Source organism: Agelaius phoeniceus, chromosome 1 (genome assembly GCF_051311805.1).
Source record: "Agelaius phoeniceus isolate bAgePho1 chromosome 1, bAgePho1.hap1, whole genome shotgun sequence".
Lineage (NCBI taxonomy): Eukaryota > Metazoa > Chordata > Aves > Passeriformes > Icteridae > Agelaius > Agelaius phoeniceus.
Window position 1 is genome coordinate 107,413,456 of NC_135265.1, and position 22,850 is coordinate 107,436,305.

A 22,850-nucleotide genomic window follows, 5' to 3' on the forward strand; every position below is an offset into this window, starting at 1 on the left:
AACCCCTGAGGATGGATGCAGCACTTTATTATACTTTAGTCCTTAGGAATACTCAGCCCACCTTATGACCCAACTATAAAAACATAATTGTGTGGTATTGTCAGCAGGCCACAGAGAAGAAAAGAAGAAGCCACAGGAAATTATCTCCTGCTTCCAATTACAGGGAAAATTTGACATTATAAATGCTTTTGTCACTCATCCTTTTCAATACTGAGTCACCCAGACATAGCATGGTTATCTTCTGGCATCTCCATATGATGAACTACTTTTTTCTGTGCTTTGTATGATTTGAAGCTTGAGAATCTAAGAAGAAAACGTAGGTTGAACCCAAATGAAAGGCACATAAAGTAAAGAGATGTGAGATAGAAGGCGTATTTATATGTGCTTGTATACATACAACCCCTCTAAAAATAGGTGAGTGCAAGAGTGCAAAATGAAAGGAGTGAGTGCAAAATGAAAGGAATGGAAAGGAAACCAGAGGAATGCTTGCTGGATGAATTGCAGTAGAAAATAGCATTTGAGAAAAAATGCTAATGAACTGAAAAATGGGGAAGTGTACTGAAAAAATAGAAGATTGTTTCTCCTTTTGCTGTGCCTGGTAAATGAGCTCTGAAGAAATGGCCTGCAGTAAAAGCACAGCTTTTCACACTGTATTATCCTGGTTATTGCCATGCATTACTCATAATGGCTAAAATTCTGCAACTCCGTTTAAGGTACTTGCCTTGTACGTAGCTCTCAGCCTCATGAAACGTGTTTGTAGAACAATTAACTGTGAGTCAGTATGGGATAAGTCACCCAATGTATGGTTTTAAAAGGCACTGTGCTTTCAGAAAGGCAGGAGTGCTTTCAGAATCCAAATACACTTCTAAAAAGAGGAGGGTTATTAAATTTGATATTAAAATGTTACTTTAATAAAAATCTTGTTGCGAGTTAAGATTTGTAAATTACTCCTGTGGTTACCATTACACACACTCAGAATCTTGACTTTGATGTCTCCCTTTATCTGCAATGCAGTGTTTTGCTTGCAGAGCTGCCACTTCCTGTAGTGGGAACGGATTCTGGTAGTCACTACTTCGAGGAATCTATAATTGTCAAGAGTGTTTCCCAACTCACATACCTTGATTAACAAGTGCCCAAATAGGAACATATTATAAATTAATTTGTGAAGAATACGTATACCAAATCAATGGGCCGAGTTTCCAGAAGTAAGTGGAAGAATGGAAAACCTAATGGTAAGCAAAAAGAGAAATCACTTATTGTAGTGAATAGGAACTCAGCTGCTTATTTCATTAAGTACCAGGAGGTAACACATGCATTCCTGGGTTGCTCATTTCATTACAGAACTGTCAGCACAAAGTCTAGTTGGTCAAGCAACAGCTCACAGTCTCTTAAATTCTCTTTAAATGCTGGCTACAGAAAATAATCTCACCAAATGACAAGAGACTTTACAGTGTAAAACTGTAAAGCAGACTTTTTTATGTCTGCTTTACAGTTTTACACATCAAAATGTGAAGAATCCTCCATTCATATAAACTGGCATCCCATTCACTTAAATTAATGTTCATGATTATAGAACAACCCACAATTAAGGCAAAGACTAGAATGAAGATTATTTAAGCATGTGGCTTTATTTAGCTGTTGTGTCCAGATAATGCTGTAACCTGAATGTATCTAAATAAACATACTGCCTGAGTACACCCTTAAAAGAAGATGAGTCCTTCACTTCAGGTTTATACAAATAGACACTATGGCTTTTCTTGCAAATTAAATTCTCTAAATTAAATGGTACAGCTAGTTATTTTCTTGAGTGAGCAGCAAAAGTTGTCAGACCAAAACACATTTCACAGATGAAAAGCTAGTATCCAGAAATAAAAACTTTGATATCTGAGGTAGCATCTGTCTCTCAATATGGTTTCTAGGTTTTTTTCTGACTTTTGATATATGCTGCAGATCATACTGTTTCTTTTAAAAGCCAATTGCCACCTCTATGTGTGCAAGCCTCAGAGAAGAGTTTTGTAAAGAACAGAGCAGTGTGCTCCAGAAGACATGATTAAACTCCCAAAACATAAGGAAGTGAAATAATTTGGGACAAAGGCATCAGTAGCTAAGTAGGTGTAAATGCAAGGGAAGGGGCTCACCATCTTTATAGGTATGGTGTGTATGTACACTGCTGACAGAGCTGCTCCAATGAACATGTCCTGCTTAGTCTATTCCAGTGACAGAAAGTCAAAATGCTTTGGTGTGAGGCCATTGTAGGTCACCAAACATCTTGATGTAGCATAGCCACTAATGTCGATGCATGAAATTATTGGGTATTACAATCCCATCAACAGATATGAGAACCAATGCATGGACAATTTAAGCAGCTTGCTGGAAGGCACTGGTGAAGCAAATTCCTTCATATGTGACTGACATATGCCTGTCAGGAGACAGTGGTTTCTTAGACCATGAAGTAGTAGTCCCATCTAAAAATGTACAGAAAATGTGAAAACAGGCCAAAAGGGACATCTGCACAAGAATTCGTTGTTTGCAGTTTTTACTAATGCCAGGAGTGGGAGATTCACAACTCTGCCACGGCTGCTTCATAACCTCCTGCTGAGTTCTCGTCTGCCTTCATGGGTTGTACCCAACCATCAGGGTACAACCCACCAGGCCTTTGTTTCTCATGCCCTCCTTTCTGTTTACCTCAACTACTGGGCATTGCAGTTGTGATGATATTTCAAAGCAAGGAGAGTAAAGCTAGGTCTTAGTCTCCTCTAAATGATTACCTGGACAATCTGGCTACATAAACTTGTGTTTCATGTCAGGAAGAAACCTGTCACCAGAGGGGTCTGCTGACATTTTTGTCACTAGAATTTTAAACAAGAGATTCCCCACTCTAAGTCTAGGAACAAAAAGAGGGGCAAGAAATGTAGATTTCAAAACTGAAACACAAAAGTGATGCCTAACATCAAAAATAAAGCCTCTGCAGCTCAATTCTGCAGAATGGCCTTTCCATTTCTGTGGCAAAGGACTACAGAAAGAAGAAAGTGAAAATTGTTGAAATGTTAACTATAGAACACATATAAAGCCAAATGTCCCAAATGGAAGTAGAAAAGTACAAAATGTTGCTGACAAGTGTTCTTTAAATAGTCTCACTTCAAATCACATTAGGCATCAAGCTGCTTGACACCTGTGAGAAAATATTTACTGCTAAAATTGTGAAAGAAAAATATGCCTTAGAAACATGTTATCTTTATTATGTTCCAAACAATTCAAAATATGTTTTACAAGAGGTTTTGATTACTGTAAGTGACAAGGACTGGGGAGAGCAGTAACACAAAGGGTGTTTATTGAGGCTGATATCTTTTCCACAGGTTATCTATGGCCTTGCTGATTACTTGCTTCTCACCACAAGCTTGAAAGTACAAAGGAACTTCCTCACTATCTGGATAAATGATTTGTTGACAATATAGCTAGATATATGTGCATGTATATAGAGGAACAAATAGAAAAAAATCCTTCACAAATGCAATTGGTCTGTAAAGTGGCTTCATGCAGGAATAAACAATGCAGGAAAACTGGAGGGCCCCTCCAAAGTAGATCAGCAAAAATGATTAGAGGTTTTAAATGTATGACCTGCTTGTGAAAGGTCAAAGCTGCTATTTGTTGTAAAAATTGAAAGACTAACTGGGCCTCAATCAAGAGCCCATAATGTAGAAACAAGGGACAAATAATGTTTATATGCACCAATTTGGGCAAGACATCCTATCTCACCTTCCATACACAAAACCATTAAGCTCACCTGTTTTAATTTGCCATTAACCCCTTGCTTCTATAAGAAAGGTTCATATAATTGTTTTCTTTGTACACTGGAGCAAGAACATGAGGGAAATAATCTATAGGCTCTCTGTACTCAAAGTATTTCAACGACATTCAGAAAAAGATTTTTCTTTGCCATTTAGATGAATTTGTTCTGACTCTCCAGAAAGGACTGGGCTAGAACTGGTGGATTTCTGGTGATCCCTTTGGCCTTTGAATTTCCTGCTGTGTGGCAATACAGAGCAGGTATTTTTATAACCAAATGTAGATCTGAACTCTGTAGGAAGTAATTCCTCTGAAAGTAAAACATTTTGAATTGGCTCTTAAAAATTCAAGTGGCATGATTATTTTGAGTGGAAGTCTTTCCAATTAATTTTTATAAAACAGGACAGCATGTGTCTGCTGCCTGAACAGAGCAGCTGTTAGTATTTAATACTTGTGTATTCCTTTGTTTTCTCCGGAACTGTGTGCATATGTTTGGCCATTAGCACATTCTGGGATAAAAAATTCCAACACTGAAAAGCTCTGTTATTTAGCATTCTTTATATAGCAAAAATTATACACCTTTATATGCTTCAGTAAAAATAACTCTGTGTGACTGAACATCAGTTTATCCCAACATATGACTGATTATACATTGGGTCCAGAGCACCAATGTGTGGATAAAAATAAACATTATCCAATACAACAAATATGAAAAAAAATTGCCCTTACTTGCTCTGTCTCATCTTTCATTCTCCTTTTTGAACTTCCAAGAACTTTACCTGCTCTGACCCAGCCATCTCTGTCATTGCTCCGTGCAGAAGTGACACAGCACAGTCTGTGTTACAGACTAAATGAGAGCAGTCACAAATCATTGCTCAAGAGACCAGGACTAAAGGATCAGTCACCTTCTATCTGATAGCTCACCCTACACAAAAGGCTTCTTGAAAAAAAAAAAAAAAGGCAGAGACAACAGAAAGCTTGTGAGAGGAAGGAGTAGTTGATTCTGAAGTAAGGTCCACTGCAAAAAAATATTGGTTATTCTTATTATTACAGTAATTAGTTATTGCAGAGTTACAGTTATTACAGTAACTCTCTTTAATTAAAAAAAAAGGGTCAAAGGACTAATTTTCAGTACTCCTGGAGTACTTTGGATGAAGAGACTCATTGAGCCTGTTCTGTTTCAGCAGGGTACGTATGCATATTTCTTGTCTATTGACAGAACAGACAAATCGTTTCATGTGTGTGTCCTCAGGCAGGGTTTAGCCCTCAGAAGGACAGTGCATGTTAATCAGGAAATGTCAAGAGCCAGCTCTGAAGATTAGCTTGGCTTTGTAGTATTGCTTAGTTGCTGTGCTGTATGGAAAATGCATGATGATAACCGATGCAGAGCTCACCACTCATAAATATTTAAGTGACCAGACACAATAGACAGGCATCTTTATTGTTCAAGATCAGAGGTACAGTGTGAGGCACAAAGCACAAGAGTAAGTGACTTTAGCCACTTTAAAAGTACATTTCCTTAGAAATGTACTTGTGAACTTATTTTTTTCTTCCTATATTCAAAAAGGGAAGATCCTCCCATTTATATATTCACTAGCCATTACTGGCAGTCACTGACACAGATAAGCCCCCTCTGATGGTTTGGAGAAGATGGCTGTACTCTGGATTGCAACACCCCTTCATAGCCAACAATGGGACTGCATCTGATATTGCACTAGAACAGCAAATCCTCAAAAAGGAGCTCAAAATTACAGAAGCAGATCCTCCAGGTTTGTGTCTGAGATTCAAAAAGTGTGGGAGATGTCTTTATGACTTTAGTAATTATTTCCAGCATGTTACATTCATACACAGTCACATTTTCTGAAAAAAAAAAAAAAAGTTAATTCCATACTGAAGGATTTTTCTTTTCTCTACTGAAATGAGCAGTGATTCAAACTTAAATGCTGATTGTCAAGTATTCTAAATCAACTGCTGAAATTTCATCGCCATCTTAAAAACTACAAATTGTACAGGCTTATTGAGGTATTCCAGGACAAAGGTAGAGTTTTGAAACAATATAGGTAAAGGGAAACCCAGCAAAATCAGATTTAGGGCACTCTGAGACAGAAACAAGGGGTTAAGTTGCTGCATCCAGATATAGTGGAAAACAGCCCTGAGACAAGTGGGACCTAAATTACAGACTATGAAAATGATATTAAAGAAAATAGAAATACAGGCCTGCCCTTGGTTTTAACTCTTTTCTCTCTGATGCTTTGGATAAATCAATATGCTTTTCTGTAATAATTTTTTTCCCACTACTTCAACTTCTGCTGTTTTCTGTTGCTTATGAGTAGGGCTAAATTCCAGTTAGACTGTGGAGGAAAAACATCAATATTTTTTACTCAGGGACCAGTGTGTGATGACTAACCAGACTTCTCCCTGTCAGAAGCTCAAAGACAGGGCAGTAACTTGGAAAGCTTGTCAAAGGGAAGAGCAGTTGAGTATTCAAAGGTACAGGCTATCTTGAACTACAACAGCAGTGTTGTGCAAAGGGGTTGTAACACCACCACATTTATGTAGGGGTTGTGAATATTGTAGCCACTTCCATTATCTAGCAGCTTCTGGGAAGCTAGAGTAAAGGTCTTGGAAATTTCAGGCCAGTTAATTTATTGAAAGTACAATTCTTGCTCACCAGTAACTTCACTGTCCTTGAATAATTACAAATCAGCTGCCTCAACCTTTTTTCATGAGAGGTAACAGGCCACAGCAGCACAGGTTATTCAACACTGCCCTGCAGGGAGCTGTGAGGTGAGGGGAAAGCTAGCCACCGACTGGCCCCTCTGCTGAAATTGTTGGCTGATGACTGCCCTATTTTGCTGATGATAGCATGCTACCAGGAATTTAAAAAACAAACAAACACAAAAAACCTCAAGAAAGATGCTTAGAGTGTTGTTAGACTGCAAAGTCAATGTAAGCTTTGATTGGCACATACAAATCATCCATGTAGTCTGTTCACTGTGGTTTTCTTGGCCATTTTTAGCAGGATGAATCAGTCATATCACATCCTCCATGTGAATCAAACTAATTGTAACCCATCACAAGACCTCATCTGCTGTTACACAGCAGGGAGACCTACAGCTCTGCTGACTTCCAATCCAATTCGGCAGGAAAACAAAGTTACAGTGCAGATCACAACAACATGGGCACTATAAAACTGCTGCTGCTCAGCTGATGAAGTCAAACTGCACGTGTCAACTTCTTCATTAAGGAAAGTGTGTTCCACATGTTACTTGTCTACTTGAACAGCTAAAGGGCAGTTTCATTCTGCCAGGTTTTTTTTCTGTACACTTATAACTGTGTTTCTGTTGATTCAGCTATTCACATCTTGAGTTTGAAAATTAATAGCTAGTCACCGGGTGGTTATAAAAGCATTTGTGACGGAAGAGAAATTATTAGTGCCAGCCCTCAGCAAGGTCTGGAGCCACTGGGTACTAGAAAGAAGATCTCAGAAGAATTCTAGCTTCTTGTGCATGGGACCCAAACCTGCAGGAAGCACACAGCCCTGCCACGCTATTACTCAAACAGAGGGGCAAGGAAATAAGAGTGTAGCATTGGAGAAATGGAGTAGGTGTTGCACAAAGGACTTGGCTCTTTGCTGCTCCTCAGAAATAGTACTTGGAGGTAGAAGTTAGCCTATGACAAGTTTTCAGGGAATCCACAAGAAGATTCATTGCCTCTTGATTGATTACATCTGACAAAGGGGAAGGATATAATAAACTGCTCCACCATGAACCCCTGCCCATGAATCCTGCTTGGCAGATAATATTGCAGGAGTAATTGTTTTCATTTGGAATGCAGTGTCTTGAAACACTGCAACCTATGAGAGTAAGGAATAAGGGCAATGCAACTGCAACCTGAAATTTCCTTTTATTGAGGCTGCTTGCATTTCTGGAGTCCAAATTTCACAAATAACCTGCAAACACACTGGAGAGCACGCTGTTCCCTAGTCAAGCTGTGCTGACTTTTTAGCCCTTTAGGATTTCTAGGCTGTGCAGCTCATGCTGTTTTGGAGATGTGTAACTAAAGATGTGTCCTCTTTAAACACCCCCTGAATGTCCAGCCCTGCTGGACAGAGAGGAGTGTTTAACAGAGAGGCTGACAATCAGCCAAAGGATGCAATTCACACCTGACAGATTGCAGAAGCCTCCTGGCATTAGGCAATCCACACCTTCCAAGAACTGTTATTTCAAGAAGTTATTGGTACAAAGTATTTCCCGAGGGGGTGGTAGCAATTCCCACAAGGCATGTACGGAAATATGGCAACTTGCTTCACAGGAAGACAGACGTTTTTCTTGACAGGGAAAAGGGGTTGCTACTAAAAGTAGTGTTTGGTACCATTCTTTTGTATGCTACCAAGGGGAGGTGGGCGAAGGCTGAGTCCTAAATTTTTCTCAAGAGCAGCACTCTTCTAGCTGTCAGGAAGCAAGACCAGGTTTAGCCTTCTATGCACCTAAATTTAAGCACAGCAAAGAAAGCCTCTTCTTGAAAAGAAGGATGGAAACAACATGGGTGTATTTTCAGTGTCCAGGTACTTGGCCATTCTGGGTTGGAATGGATATATTTACACAAGTGTACTTTCTCACCCATCCTGTGCTTGGAAATTCCTGCCAGACTAGCTTATATCTGAACCAAACTCACAAATGCTGATTTTTGCTGTCAGCATGACACGTAAGTTCACATTGCTAATCATGAAGGTATGTGTCAAGAGACAGGGAGCAAATTCCTAGAAACCTTTGTTTCCCAGACTTGCACTGGAGAGGTCACAAAGTCACCATTGTATGAAAGAGAAACGTTTACTCTCTGTTCTAGTGACTGCAGTCACTGAATAAAACCACTAATAAAATAAAAAAGAAAAATCAATTCTCTGGAAATGGAAAGCCACGTTATTTGTCAGAGGAGGACTTTGGACTTCTCTTCTTCACACTCTAGGGCTGGCTGCTGCCCCAGCTGCTACAACCCATCCATTAAAAACCACAGTGGATTTTGCAAGAAGCCACAGGATTGTGGAGGGCAGGAGGATGGGTAGCAGCCATCTTGGTCTGTGTGGCACCTGATAGCAAAGCAAGGTGAGGTGTGAGGATGGGGAGGGAAGGGTGGCACAGGGAGGCAGGGGCAGCAGTGCGCTGGCAGCCGGGAGGGCCAGCCACGTCCTGGGGGCATCGGGCACAGCATTGCCAGCCAGGCAAGGGAGGGGATTGTCCTGCTCTGCTCTGCACTAGGGCAGCCTCACCTTGAGTGCTGGGGGCCGTTTTGGGTGCCACAATGTAAGAAAGACATTAAGCTATTAGAGAGTGTTGGAAGGAGGGCAATGAAGATGGTGAAGGGTCTGAAGGAGAAACCATATGAAGAGCAGCTGAAATCACTTCGTTTGTTCAGCCTGGAGGAGACTCAGGGGTGGCCTCATTGCAGTCTTGTACATCCTCGTGAAGGGAAGCAGAGGGGCAGATAATGATCTCTTTCTTCTTTGTGGTGACCAGTGATAGGACTCGAGGGAATGAACCTGTATCAGGGGAGGTTTAGGTTGGATATTATAATGAAAAATTCTTCACTGAAAGAGTGATTGGGCACTGGAACCCTCTGCCCAGGGAGGTGGGAGAGTCACCACCGTCCTTGGATTTGTTTAAAAAAAGACTGGACACAGTGCTATAGTTTAGTTTATGAGGAGGTGTTGGATCATAGGTTGGACTTGATGATCTCAAAGGTCTTTTCCAACCTAGTTCATTCTGTGATTTTGTGAAAAGGTTCTTCACCCAGAATGTGTGTTTGAGTACTGGAACAGGCTCTCCAAGGAAGTGGTCACAGCACCAAGCCTGCCAGAGTTCAAGAAGCCTTTGGACAATGCCCTCAAGCGCATAGTGAGATTTCTGGGATGGCTATGCAGGGATGGGAGATGAACTCGAAGACTCCCGTAGATCCCCCCCAAACCAAGACAGGCTGTGATTCCGCAAAATGCGGCTGAACTCGCCGCGGGCAGGGCCGTCAGCGCAGCGCCGCCACAGGAGGAGCCCCACGGCGGCCGCTGCGCCCCCAGCCCCTCACGCGGCGCCGGTCCCGCGCCTGCGCGGCCTCGTGGCGGCGCCTGCGCGCTGGGGCGCGGGGCAGACGCCGCCGCTTTCGGCGCGGTTGCGGATGCGGAGCGGCTGCGGCAGCGGCACCCGGAGTTCGCGCCTCCGCGAGCACCGGGCGCTCCCGGCTCGTCCCGCAGGCACGCCTTGGCGGCACCGGGCTGCTCGGAAAGGGGTGGGCGGGTAGGCACTTGGGTACGTAGGTAGGTACGTAGGTAGTAAGGTAGGGGAGAGTCGGCTGGGTCCCGCTGCCTCCTCATCGTCATGGCCGGCTCGGAGCAGCGGGAGGACGGGGAAGCGCCGTTGCCCATCGAGGATTCGGAGCTGGCGCTGGCCGGCATTAACATGCTGCTGAACAACGGCTTCCGCGAGTCCGACCAGCTCTTCAAGAAATACAGGTCAGTCCCGGCCGCCCCTCCGCCGCCCGCTCGCCGGGCCCCTGCCGCGGCGCGGCCCCTCCGCCCCCGCGGGCGGGCGGTGAGCGGGCGGGGGGCGCGCAGGGGGCCCGGGGGCGGGCAGCCTCGCCCTGCCCGGCCCCTCAGAGCGGGAAGGGTCGGTGCTGCTGGTCACTGCCTCGGTCAGCGCTCTCATGGGGAAGGGACACGCATGTTTCACAGAATCACAGAGTCGGTCAGGTTGGAAGGGGCCGCAGTGGGTCCAGCCACCCAGCTCAAACAGTGTCATCTTAGAGCACATGGCACAAGATTGTCCTCAGATCGTTCTTGAATATCTCCAATGAGAGAGACTCGACAAGCTTTCAGAGCAGTCTGTTCCCCTGCAGGGTCACCCACCCACACAGTAAAAAAGCTCCGCTTCATGTTCAGGTGGAACTTCCTGTGCATCAGTTTCTGCCCATTGCTTCATGTCCTACTGCTTAGAACCACCGAGGAGAGCCTGGCTTCATCCTCTTAACACCTTCCCTTTGGATGGGTCAATTTTATACACATTGACGAGGTCCTCTCTCAGTCATCTCTTCTCAAGGCTGAAGAGGCACAACTCCCTCAGCCTTTCCTCCTCAGGGAGGTGTTCCAGTCCCCCAGTCATCCTCGTTGCCCTCTGCTGGACCCGCTTTAGGAGCTCCATAGCTCCTTTGTACTCAGAGAGCTGGAACAGGGCACTTCAGGTGTGCCTTGACTTTACCTTGACTTTACACACTTCAGGTGTGCTTTGACATCCCTCAATCTCTGGCACTGCTCTCCCTAATGCATCCCAGGGTTCTGTTGGCCTTCTTGGCCAAAGGGGCTTGGGGATGATGTGGGGGGTGTATGGTGCCTCGTTGGAGGGGTGGAGAAGGGCTGAGCAGGGGTCCCTCGGTAGCGCTGTGTGCATTTGGCTGTCGTGAATGTGTAAACACTCAGGTGTGGCTGGAGATGTGTCCTGGGGGGTTTTCGCTCCGATGCTCGTGTGTGGTCTTCAGCGCACAAAATAGATAGCAGCAAAAGGTCTGTGAGTGCTGCTGTGATTCTCTTTGGCTGTAAGATTATGTTCATAATCCCCACATACATCATGTCTACGTTTCTGCGTTAAGTAGGCATCTGGCATTAAGTAGGAGCAGCATTAGTGCAGCTGTGTAAGTCAGGCTTAAAGAAAAGGTTGCCCCTACCTGTCCTTGCTCCTTTTCTTAGGACTAATGTCTTCCACTCGAGCTTGAGCTGCTGTAATTGTGCATACGTTCTAAATAATTAATATGCACTATGCTGTTGTCTGTATGATTAAAAAAGACTTTGGTTGACTTAAAATAGAACTTCATAGTGATGATGTACTTATGTATTTAAATCTTGTTTACAGAAAGGATGGTTGGAAGTGGAGTGCAGGGATTGAGACACATTAAGAACATTTTGCTTAAAAACAGCAACAACGGAATAACACTTTGTGTACCTGCAACAGGTTAATATTAAATGTGTCATTTTTGTCTCCAGTATATACTACTATGTTACACAAAATGCTGTTGTGAAGGACTAACTGGAATATTGCAGGTGACAAGCAAGGTCCAATTCTGCATTCCTCACATGCATAAGCATGAAGTCCACCTCTTGAGCCAGCACTGCCAAGAACACCACTAAACCCTGTCTGTAATTGCCATGTCTATGTCATGTGAAGTTGCACCCTATGAGTTACTTCTTGAGTATTTTTCTTTTGAAGCCCTCAGTTGTTCTGTGTATCTAAGGAACCTGTTGGTTTTGGTTGCGTGCTTTTGTGTTGTGTAATTTTTTTAAGGTGCCAGTTAAGGAACACTCAGTGTGGTTTCCTCTCCTACTTTCGCTTCTGCTCTGCCATTGCTTTCTCTCAGTAGTCTGAATCTGGAAGTAGTCTGGGGATTCTAGGTATGTGATGCTTCTTAAACTTTAAAGGAGTTGTAGGGAGTAAAATTTTTAAGATTCCTGTTCTCAAAATGCAGTTTAATCCTCCGTTGACAGGGTGAATAATGATTTCTTCTGCAAACTTCTCTTGGTTATCTAGAAGGTTTTATTACTAAAGATATCTTAAATGGAGAAACCTGCCAATCTTTTTTGCCAGCTGCAGGCTTTTCTTTGTTTGATTTTATCAAGAAATGCCTTTTGAGTTCAGTGTACTTTCTGATTGTGGCTTTTAAACACCCCCTGCAAGGAGTAGATACGAATCCCTTCGTAAGATTAATAGTTCATGGTTCATAAATTGATAATTGCTCTCTTGGGCTGAAGATTTTCAGAGTAATTTAAAAACTTTGTCCTTCATCCCAAAATTTGTAGCAGCTTTCCTCTTGCTGTGAACTAATAAACCCTTACTGAATTGCAGATTAACTGTATGAAAATTTGGATTTCATACAGGGGAGAAGATGCAGCAAGTTAAGCTCAACTTCCTATAAACCTGAATTCTGGAGACATTTGCAGTGAGGACCACTTGTTTTTCCCAAGAGTTTTTGGTTCTGTGCTTGTCTTGAATGTGTTCTTTTTGCAAGGACTTAATCAGTGCTATATATGTTTGCTTGCATGCATTCTTAATGAATATGTTTTTGGAATTAGGTGTCTGCTTGGAATGATGCAATAGAACCCATTCTGATGGGGCTGGTAAGCCAAACGAGGAGCGTTTGGAAGCTCTCCATAATGTAATATCAGTGTTTGTAATTAGTGGTACTAGATGTCAAAGATGTCTGATGGCATGCAGCTTTTTAAACTAGATATGGGTGTGTGTTGTCTGTATTTCAGGTGACCTTTCTTGTAGAAAGTGTTAATTCTAAACTACTGCCTATGCAGGTAGTTTAGCTCCTTTCAGAAGCTTAACAGTTATTAATGAATTGTAGAAGTGAAGAATGGAGGTACTCAGCAAAACTTCCATTTCAGTAGCCACATCACTTAAGCTACCTAAAACAGTTTCTTAGAAACTGCTGGTTTTGATTCCGCTTTTTTTTACTTAAATTTTAAATTAATTTGCCACCTGAAAGATCTTGTGAAGAATTCAAATTAATGCCTTTATCCTTATGGGACAATAGGCAACCTTGTCTCTAAAACAGGCAGTATGTATTTTTCTTTGCTCTTCTGCATTTTTGCATCTTCCAGAAACTATTGAGTGTTGAACCGGAGTGTCCTTTTTCCTCTTGTAGCTTTGAGGATTTCTAAGCATATAAGAAAAAAACTGTCAAAAGAAAGCTGACTGCTGAGCCTAAAGTCAGTTACATTTGAAAGCTGATCATAATGCAGTCCTTGAGTAAAGCGGGCTTGGAATTGCAGCTGTGTTTCATATGCATATCCACACCAGTAAAGTCTTGCCTATTGAAAGTGGTTGTACTTTGAAATTATGTGCTGCAGAATCATGATTTCTGTGTTGGACTTGGGAGAGTGGTGTTTTGTCTTCCAGTGGTTACAGCTCATGTACACATCTATAGAGGATCTGAAGAAGACGAATATTCAGTTGTGTGCCAGATACAACATGTAGTTGGAGCTGCATTGACTATCACACTAAAGCACTTAATGATTTGTCAGGTGTTGTTTGGGAGTATTGTTGTTTTAAATTATACTTGAGGGAAGATAGTAGGGTTTGAAAAATCATCTACATGTAGCATGTATATCTGCATATGCTTTTTCACGAGTTTATTTTTTTTTTTCTAAGTCCAGATCCTTTACCTGCTGGTGGTGATGATGTTCTGATCATGAATTAAATACCAGTGGATGTGGTATTTTTGTAGATCTTTACCAGACAGCACCACTGTCCTTAGTGCTTGTAGCCATACTAGGTTCCTTCAGTGCTAACTCATATTTGGAACTGTCAGATATCAATCTTTGTATTCAGCTTGAACAGTGCTGACTCTGTCCTAGTTCTCATCAGTTTAAACTTTTGAGTGTCTATGGAAACTGTAAGAGGTATGGAGGTTAACCAAGGACATAGACAATGAAGATGGAGCCCTCAAGCATCAGGATAGTACTGGTTTGCTGAACCACCCTGACACTAGAAGGAATGCTGAGCTGGAATATTCTTTTTCCCCTTGTAGCTTTGTGGATTTCTAGACATATAAGAAGGAAAGAAACTGTCAAAAGAACTTATTTTTTTGCTGATTCTTCACTTCTTAAGAGCATTTGCAATTCAAAAATGATTAAAAAACTTCCTCCAGCTAAGAGAAGACTGTGTTAAATAAAGCCAGGAGTTTTTTCTCTGAATGTTGGCTCACAATGTAAATTGTCAAATCATAGAGTATCCTGAGTTAGAAGGCACTCATCAGGATCAATGAGTTGAACTCCAGGCCCTGCAGAGGACAACTCCAAGAATTACCCTATGTGCCTGTGATCATTGTCCAAAAAGACTTTTTGAACTCTGTCAGGCTTGGTGCTGTGACCCTTTCCCTGAGGAGCCTGTTTCAGTGCTCGAGCACCCTCTGGGTGAAAAACCTTTTCCTATACCTAACCTAAACCTCCCCTGGTGCAGCTTTGTGCCATTCCCTTGAGGCCTGTCGCTGGTCTTGAGGGAGAAGAGATCAGTGTCTGCCCCTCCTCTTCCCCTCAAGTTGTAGGCTGCAGTGAGGTCTTCTCTCTGTCTACTCCAGTCTGCAGAAGCCAAGTGACCTCAGCCACTCTTATAGGACTTCTCCTGAATGCCCTTCACTGCCACCTTTGTGGCCCCCCTTTGCATGCTCTCTGATGGCCTTGTGCCTTACTTACACTGTGGCACCTAAAACTGCACAGAACCTGAGCTGAGGCTGCCCCAGGGCAGAGCAGACAATTACTTTCTTTGACTGCATGACAACTCTGTGCCTGATACACCCCAGGACACATGGTTGGCCCTCCTGGCTGCCAGGGCATAAATCATAAGATCAGGGCTATTATCTCACGAGAAATCCAACAATCTTCTGTCTCCTACCCAAGAGAAATTTGACTGTGCGTGAATGATTTTAACATCTGAGAAGGCTGGAAAAATTTCCTAATGGAAAGATAAATGGCACAAAATGACAAGTAAAATGTATACAGTAAGGTCATATCCACAGTAGAAATTGAAGATTATATAGAGAAATGTGATTATAAGACAAAATGTGTAAAGGTTTAAAGAATGGGGCTAGTATAGAAAGACATCATGTTCAGCCTGCCAGGGTAAAGCAGAATGTGGAGAACTGGAAGCTGGTGCAAATGGGGAAAAGCTTACTATGGCTGCTTAAAAAACCTGAAATTAATTTAAAGGTAACGTGCTACATCATGTATATTTACAGACACACAAACTTAGTCATGAACCAGAAGTCCATTATGAATAGGCATTTGAACCTCATATTACCAACTTAAAATGTTCTGTGGCCCAAAATACTTTTGACCCAAATGCAAGTTGAGGCAAGGTGACATTAAACCAACATTGATCAGTAGGTGGATTATGACCCATGTATGGGCTGTCTAACCACTGCTGAAATTCTTGCTTATAGACCTCAGCAAAGGAACCCTAAGAGCAAAACTGAAGTGATTTAGTAGATGCTGCAGCAGCTTCTCTAAAGATAAGGGCAGCAGAGCAGGAGCTGACGTCACTTGGTTGGGCAAAGGATGATAGCATCTGGATTGGCAGCGTGAGAATAAATCGTGAGTGCCCTGCTAGCAACCCTGTGTGCTTTTGTTTGTTGCAGCCATGGGCAGAGGAGCAGCTGCTAGATGGATGTATAGAAAAGGGAGTTATTTGTAAGGGAAGTGATTTTTAATAGCAGTATTCTAAATGTGTACCCCAGTGAGACAAGATTTCATTGCTCAGTGCCAGGCAGAGTAATAGTAATAACGATGCACATCAAACCAGCATCAGTTTTCTGGCTATTTGGATAGATTAGTAATATTTTAAGTATTCTGCAGTTTAAATCTTCAAGGAGCTGGGTATGCAGAGATGATCACTTTTGTGGACTTCTTGACAGAGACAGGTGGTGTTGCCAGAGAAAATGGTAGAATATGGAGCAGTATCTGGTGGCTAGAAGTCCAAGGGAAGATGACAGAAAGCTAAACTAAAATCTGGGTTTATAACTCAGAGGTTAGAAGTCAGGTTTGGAGATGGCAGAAGAGGTGTGATAGTAAGCAGATCTTCCTAAATTAATTCTGTGAAAAATGCAAATGCTTTAAAGACTTTTTACTCATGTTAGTGCACCCACTCATTGATCTGCTGCTTCTGGGAAAGTATTTCAGGCTGTTGTGATAGGATAGATACGTTTTTGTTTTAATCTACTTCAGGATTTTCAAGGTATTAAAGAAGTTACATGATGTCAGTTAAGCTGCTGCAGTTGGTCATGGAAAGTGATTTTGGTCAGGTTGGAAAAAAAAGGTTTTGCTTAAGTCCCCAATTCTGACAGATTTAGAGAGTGCAAGTGGAGAATTAGTACAAATCTGCTGATATAACTAGCTTGTCTCTCACCTTTGTAACTAGTTTTCAAATTAAACATGCAATTGAAAATTCTTCTCCTAATCTCCAGTGTTTTGATGTTGTGTGTCTAAAGTTCATAGCCTGAAGTTAGAGCAAAACAATCTCCTGTTAATTTGCAGGAGGACAAAACAAATCGGATAAAAACTGGATAGAGCAGGGCCACAGAATTATTTTTATATTCCTGAATTTCTCTTCTGGTTGTATATTCCTAGTAAAAATAGAAATGTATGCTGAGGGTTCATTTAACAAAACAAATTTGGGATGATTATGAAATGTAAACTAAACCTAGATCTGATATTTGCAGTTCTCAATGTGATAAAATACTGTAATGCTTCCATAACACTTTTATTACCATGGGTATTTCATTTACCAGTATTGGATGAGAGGTGTACATACATGTCTCTGTCATCTTTGTAGTCTCACAAACAATTTCTAGAACACATTTTAAAATAATCTGTGATGGAATAATGACCAAAGGATTTGTATGTTGTTGCAGTAAATTCCTTACCTTTCTATTTACATATTTTATGCCTTGTTTTAAAATATTCAGTTCCTGCTTCTATATTTATCTGTGAACTTAGATGAATTATGCCATTTTGCTTTATTCTTTTACTTTGTGGACAGAATTAATTAGTTTTGTTTCAACCTGAGCATCACTCTCAGCATGATGGCTGGAATTCTTGATGGACTGTGGTTAAAGTAGCTATGACTAGAAAAACAGTGAGGAAGTGTTGGCAAATTAATTACATTGCTCTAAATTTAAACCTGAGCTAGACTGTAGTAGCTTTAGAAGCTGATGTGAAGAAGTGAAATACTGTCTTGGAAATAGCTGTAGGAAAAAAAAAAAAAGAAAATATTGAGAAGTAATTGATTTTTTTTTGGTTTGTTTTTATGTGCTTCAGTTCAGATGTATTTTTTAATCATGAAACTGGGCTGTATTATGTCAGCATTATTAAACCAAAGCTTAAAACCCCTGAATGTTATCATCATGTGTGCAAATGGGGCATAGTGGACACCTTTCTTCTGAAAGTGAGTTAATACCTTAAATATATGCTATGAAATGAGGCAAATCAGTCACGTTTTTTTGGGAGAAGCCATGTCTTGTGTAATGCTAGTTTATATGTCTGGAAGAAAGTTCTACTTCAGTGCTCTTAAGTTTTTGATTTAAGTTTAGTTACACATGCCAACTTTATTGGACCTTTTACTGTGGTATCTTGCAGTAATGGTGTTAATACCATATTTTCTTATAAAAAAGTTATCTTCTGAGTCCTAGTTTCCCAGGTGAAGTGCAAACTGTGTTTTACAAAATATGTCTGGAGACTGATTTTTTTTTTCCTTTCATCTTTGAGCTAATTAAAAGTCTTGAGATTTTTCTTTACTTAAAGGAGGCTTTTGCTTTCAAAGTCATGAGGACAACTTGGGTAATGCAGTGTCCCAGTGTTAATTTGTATTCGGTTCCATAGCTCCTGTGAGCATTGATGCAGCCCTTGGTTTGCTGTTAATATCTTCTCAAGTGCTGCCTCATTTTTTTGTTTCTTAACAACTTTGGAGTTGTCTGTCAAATAGGATGAAGCTTCATGTCTGAAGCTGAAGGTCACTTACAAGGAGCTTGAGCTTTCTGTGGGATTGTGTTTTTCCCAGAAACCTACTGTCATCATTAGTCACACCTCAGTTTTTACTGGGACAGTACTGTGCCATTTGAAACTTTTCCTAGCTGTCAACGAAAAGATGACCTTAACCTGTTGAAGAGTTTATCAGTCAACATAATACTTACAAAGACTGAGCACATAACATGGCTATTATTTAAAATTGTATTTCAAGCACTGAAATTACCTTACTAAATGATCTTCCATAAAGCTGCAGTTACAGTTTCTACCCAGTGACTATGTAGGAATGTGCTAGTAGTGTTCCTGATTTTCCTTAGTGATGACACAAACTCTGTGTGGGGGACTCCTACAGTAAAGTTTTGATATTTTGATTGCCAAACTTAATGGTCTCAACAGAACCATCTCCAGACACAGGATAATATTATGCATCATGTTTCCTTGCTTCAGGGTCCTTTTGTGCTGCAGCCCATATGTGCTGTAATGGCAATGCTTTTTATAGATTGTGTAAGTGAAAGTTAAAAAGAACTGATGTGTGACATTTACCTCATGTATTATAGCTACTGATAATTTCAGAATGGAATAATAAAGTGGCTCTTGATTTTTTTGTTGTTTCATCTTTGATCATGGGGGATGAATTGGGAACAGAAGTAGCAGTGAGTGTCAAGAGTGCAAGTGTGGAAGCAGTTTTGAAAGGTCAGATGAAAAAGGTAAGTATGTACTTGGGGAAGAAACTCAGCTGTACTCAGACAAATATACATTGGAATACTTGGGCAAATTTTCATTGCTTCAGTATATTTTGCACTCTTTAAAGAACAGCTGGCTCTCAACTATAGTTAACTGTCTCAGTTTTTGACATTAATGTTTTTTAACCCCCCAGAACTGCTTGTGTTCTGTGTAAGTGGGTCTGAGGAAACACAAAAATGAAACATTTGCTTTATTTCTGAGCTTCTTTGAAATGTGATGTAAAAGCAGCTTTGTACTTACAGACATAAAAACAATCTGTGTGGTGTTGTGCTGATCTGTTCTGCAGTTTTAGATCAGTTGGGTGTTGATAATGCAGGTGTGACCTTGGAATGTGTGGTGAAGGTTGTGCTGGGAGTATGGTGGTAGGACTGGCTGCTGGATGGTCCCACATACCTCATGGGTTGAGAAAGGGATTATGAGGGAGCCATGTGCCCTCTGGAGCAGGGGTTCATGCTGGAAGTGCCAGCTGCAGCAAGTGCAGTTTGTGTGGCTGATTGCTGCTGCCCTGTGGAACACAGCTGCTGGGAGAGCACAGTCCAGGTACTGAGAAGCAGAGACATTTGCTGGCAGCTGTTCTTTGTTGCCTGCTATCAAAGGGGGAAGTACTCAACCTATTTTTCCTTTGGAAAAAAGAATGGGAAAATGTGACAAGTTGTATTGGTCTTACATTTAGGTGTATATATAGAATTGAGCAGTGTGTATAAAAAGGGAAGGTTTTTCCTGTTACAACATGCTTTGCTTGTCTTCCCTGTTTTTCTTTCTCATTATTCTTGTTCATGGTCTTGCTTTTAGATATTTATGCTAAATCAAAAGTGAGAAAAGGTGTGTGTGGGGGAAACATTGCTTCTTTTAAAAAAACAAAACACCAAACAGCCAAACTACTCTTGTATTGTATAATACAGGTTCGCTACTGGAAATTTGTGTTTTAGCAATGCAATTATTTCTCTGTGTTTTTCAAATATCTCTGCTATTTTAAAACTCTGCTTTAATATAATGCTTGTAGAATAAAGTTGAACAAAAATTGGGTGCTTTACTGTAGCAGTATATGTTTCTTTAGCCCAAATTATACTTCTTAGATCCTGGAAGTCTGTTTTTATGTAACCTGGCAGCCCACCACTGAACAATGTGAATCACTGGTGTACCACTGAGGTCCTGATGTTTTAATTTTTTTTTTTAAGTGCCTTCTGTGTGGCATTACTGTAGCCTCATGAAATGTGTCTGATGTATCACCATGGTTTTGGTTGCCTGAATTTTTTGATCTAGCTGTGATTTCACCCTTGGGAAAAGCCATGTGAACAGTATAGGTTGAAACATCTTAAAGCTGATCCACACAGGGTAGGAAGATATGGATTCTGAGCTTGAAACAAAACAGCTACAAAACTATAAGCCTTTTAAGAACCTTGTATTACAACAACTTCATTATGTAGTAGACACATTTTTTTAGTGGATAGGTTGACTTAAATTCATAGAAACAGTTGGAAATGGGGCTCTCTTAATAGAACCAGTTACCATTGGTTTTCTAGGACAAAATCGTAGTGGTGAATTACAAGAAGAGAGTAGAATTGGCAGATTTTTAATGTTTTGTAGCTTTTTCTTTTGACCTGAACTGAATGTATTTTGATGGCAGTGGTTTCTCTTAAAATATGTAATTTAAATATGCTGCATTGTAATACCGAAAAGTTATTTTTGTAAGATATATTCAGTATAGTAAGATATATGAAGCTTTTGGTTTTCTGTTTCCATTATGTTTTGCAGATATCTTTGTAACTTGATACAAAATACCCATCAAGACTTACTTACAAACGTGCAAGCTAAACCTAAGGAATTCAATATGGGTCTTTATTACAGGAAATATGTACAAATATAGTAACTATTTTTTGTTTTGTTTACAGAAACCATAGCCCATTAATGAGTTTTGGAGCCAGTTTTGTCAGTTTTTTGGTGAGTAGATGAGAGCAGAGAATATACATCTCATGGCTGTATGTGCATACATGTGTTCATAATACTCTAATTTTTTTCTTTTTCTGAGACTATTTTTTTCCAAATTTATAGGTTAAACATAGCTGGAGAATGAGGCATTATGCTATGTAAAGCTTGTTTACCCATGTGGTTTAAATAGAAAGTAAAGGTTCTGCTATTCAGCTTAAATGTATTAAATATTTATGTGTTCCATTAACAGAGCCATAATAAAAAGTTCTCTTAAGTGAGCAGTGGAGTTATTTATTTATTTGATTAAAATAAAACTCATGAATGCCTGTTTTTCTGGTAACTTTTGCTATTGAAGATTTCTCCATCTGTACTTCTGGGTGAAAATTGTAATTCAATCCATTCACGTTGCTTCCATTTTGGATAGATGAGAACTGAGAAGATAGATTTACTAAAAAGTCATAGTGAACAAATTAGGTTTGTTAAATGCTTTTTTTTATATAACTTACAAGGAATTATAATTCCATGTATAAAAACTGAGCAGGTGTATTAGAAAGTGTTTGGATCTTGTTTTTTAGACTGTCTTTATTCTGACTTTGCTGCTTCATCTTAGATCTCACCAGAAATTATCTATGGTAATACTATTTTGAAAAATTTACAGAATTTACTATAATATGCCAGAAATACATGATGTGTGAATGAAATAAATATGAATTCTCTCTAGTATGCAATATGGAAAAATACACTGGTTAGGAAACCTCCTGGGGCATATGCTTCCTTTTAAGTTGGTGTGGAGGAGAGGGGAAAGAGAGAATCTCTCAGGCTTGCTTATCTGAATTGATGTGCTGAACCAGTGCAGCATCAGAGGATCTTGAAAGTATCTTGCTTAGCTGCTGTTCTAAATATAGCAATAGCACTTGGTGTGCCTGTGTCATTCAGAGCTTTTGTTTAATAAGCTCCAAGAAAAGACGTTACTTGTCCTGAAATTTTTTTCAGTTGGTTCAGCAGTAGTTGCAGTCAGATGTGGTTTCTTTTTCTTCTTGCCTGTGGAGGGACTGTGGCTATTATTTTGAAGAATTTAATAGCTGCTTGTTGTTACTGACTTTGAAGGCCTGTTTTTTATGTGAATGAATAAAAACAGATACTTGCAGAGATGCAAACCATGCCTTACATAACAAAAATTAAAAATGAATGTATAGGAGTTTTTCTTCTGCTTAAAGTAATCTGATGGTGCATTCAGTTTGACTGTATATAAAGGTCTAAGAAGAAGGTTTTCCCTTAGTTTGTTCTGAGTTCATTGTCTTGAAATCTTGGTAAAGATCTGAACTTTCTAGTGTGATGTTTATGTGCTAAGAAGTGTTTGCACTGATGTATGTGTATTACTACTGCAGGTTAAAAAGTTTTATTGTCCGGTTTTTATGAAAATTTTTACTATCCTACAGCTTTTGTAGAAATAAAAGTATTTGTGGTTTTTATCATTCAAATGTGCTTGTTTTTTAATAGAATGCCATGATGACATTTGAAGAGGAGAAAATGCAACTGGCATGTGATGACTTAAAGGCTACAGAGAAACTTTGTGAAAGTGAAGAAGCGGGAGTTATAGAAACAATCAAGAATAAAATTAAAAAGAATGTAAGAACATAATTTGTGTATTAAATAATTTTTTCTGGAAACTTCCTTTCTGTCTTATTTGTATATTGAAAAGATGATTTTTGTTATGTGAAGAGCCATTGAGATTATTAATAAATCTGGAAATTCAGTCAAATATTTTACTTGTATTTCCTATTTGTTCTAAAATACTTAGTCTCAGGTGAGTGAAGTGTCTTCTAAAGTGTCA

General features: G+C 40.3%; 1 protein-coding gene across 2 annotated transcripts in view; it reads left to right on the plus strand.

Moving 5' to 3' along the window:
• Positions 1-22,850, plus strand: part of TTC39C (tetratricopeptide repeat domain 39C) — a 55,344-nt gene that overhangs the window by 8,902 nt on the left and 23,592 nt on the right. The window contains exons 1-3 of one of the 2 annotated variants that reach the window (XM_054637103.2): positions 9,899-10,288; positions 20,980-21,028; positions 22,517-22,645. In XM_054637103.2, coding sequence (XP_054493078.2) covers positions 10,155-10,288; positions 20,980-21,028; positions 22,517-22,645 — 312 coding nt within the window. In that variant the 5' untranslated portion in view covers positions 9,899-10,154. Of the gene's footprint in view, positions 1-9,898; positions 10,289-20,979; positions 21,029-22,516; positions 22,646-22,850 lie in introns of those variants that run through there. The other variant, XM_077184878.1, reaches the window with a different exon arrangement.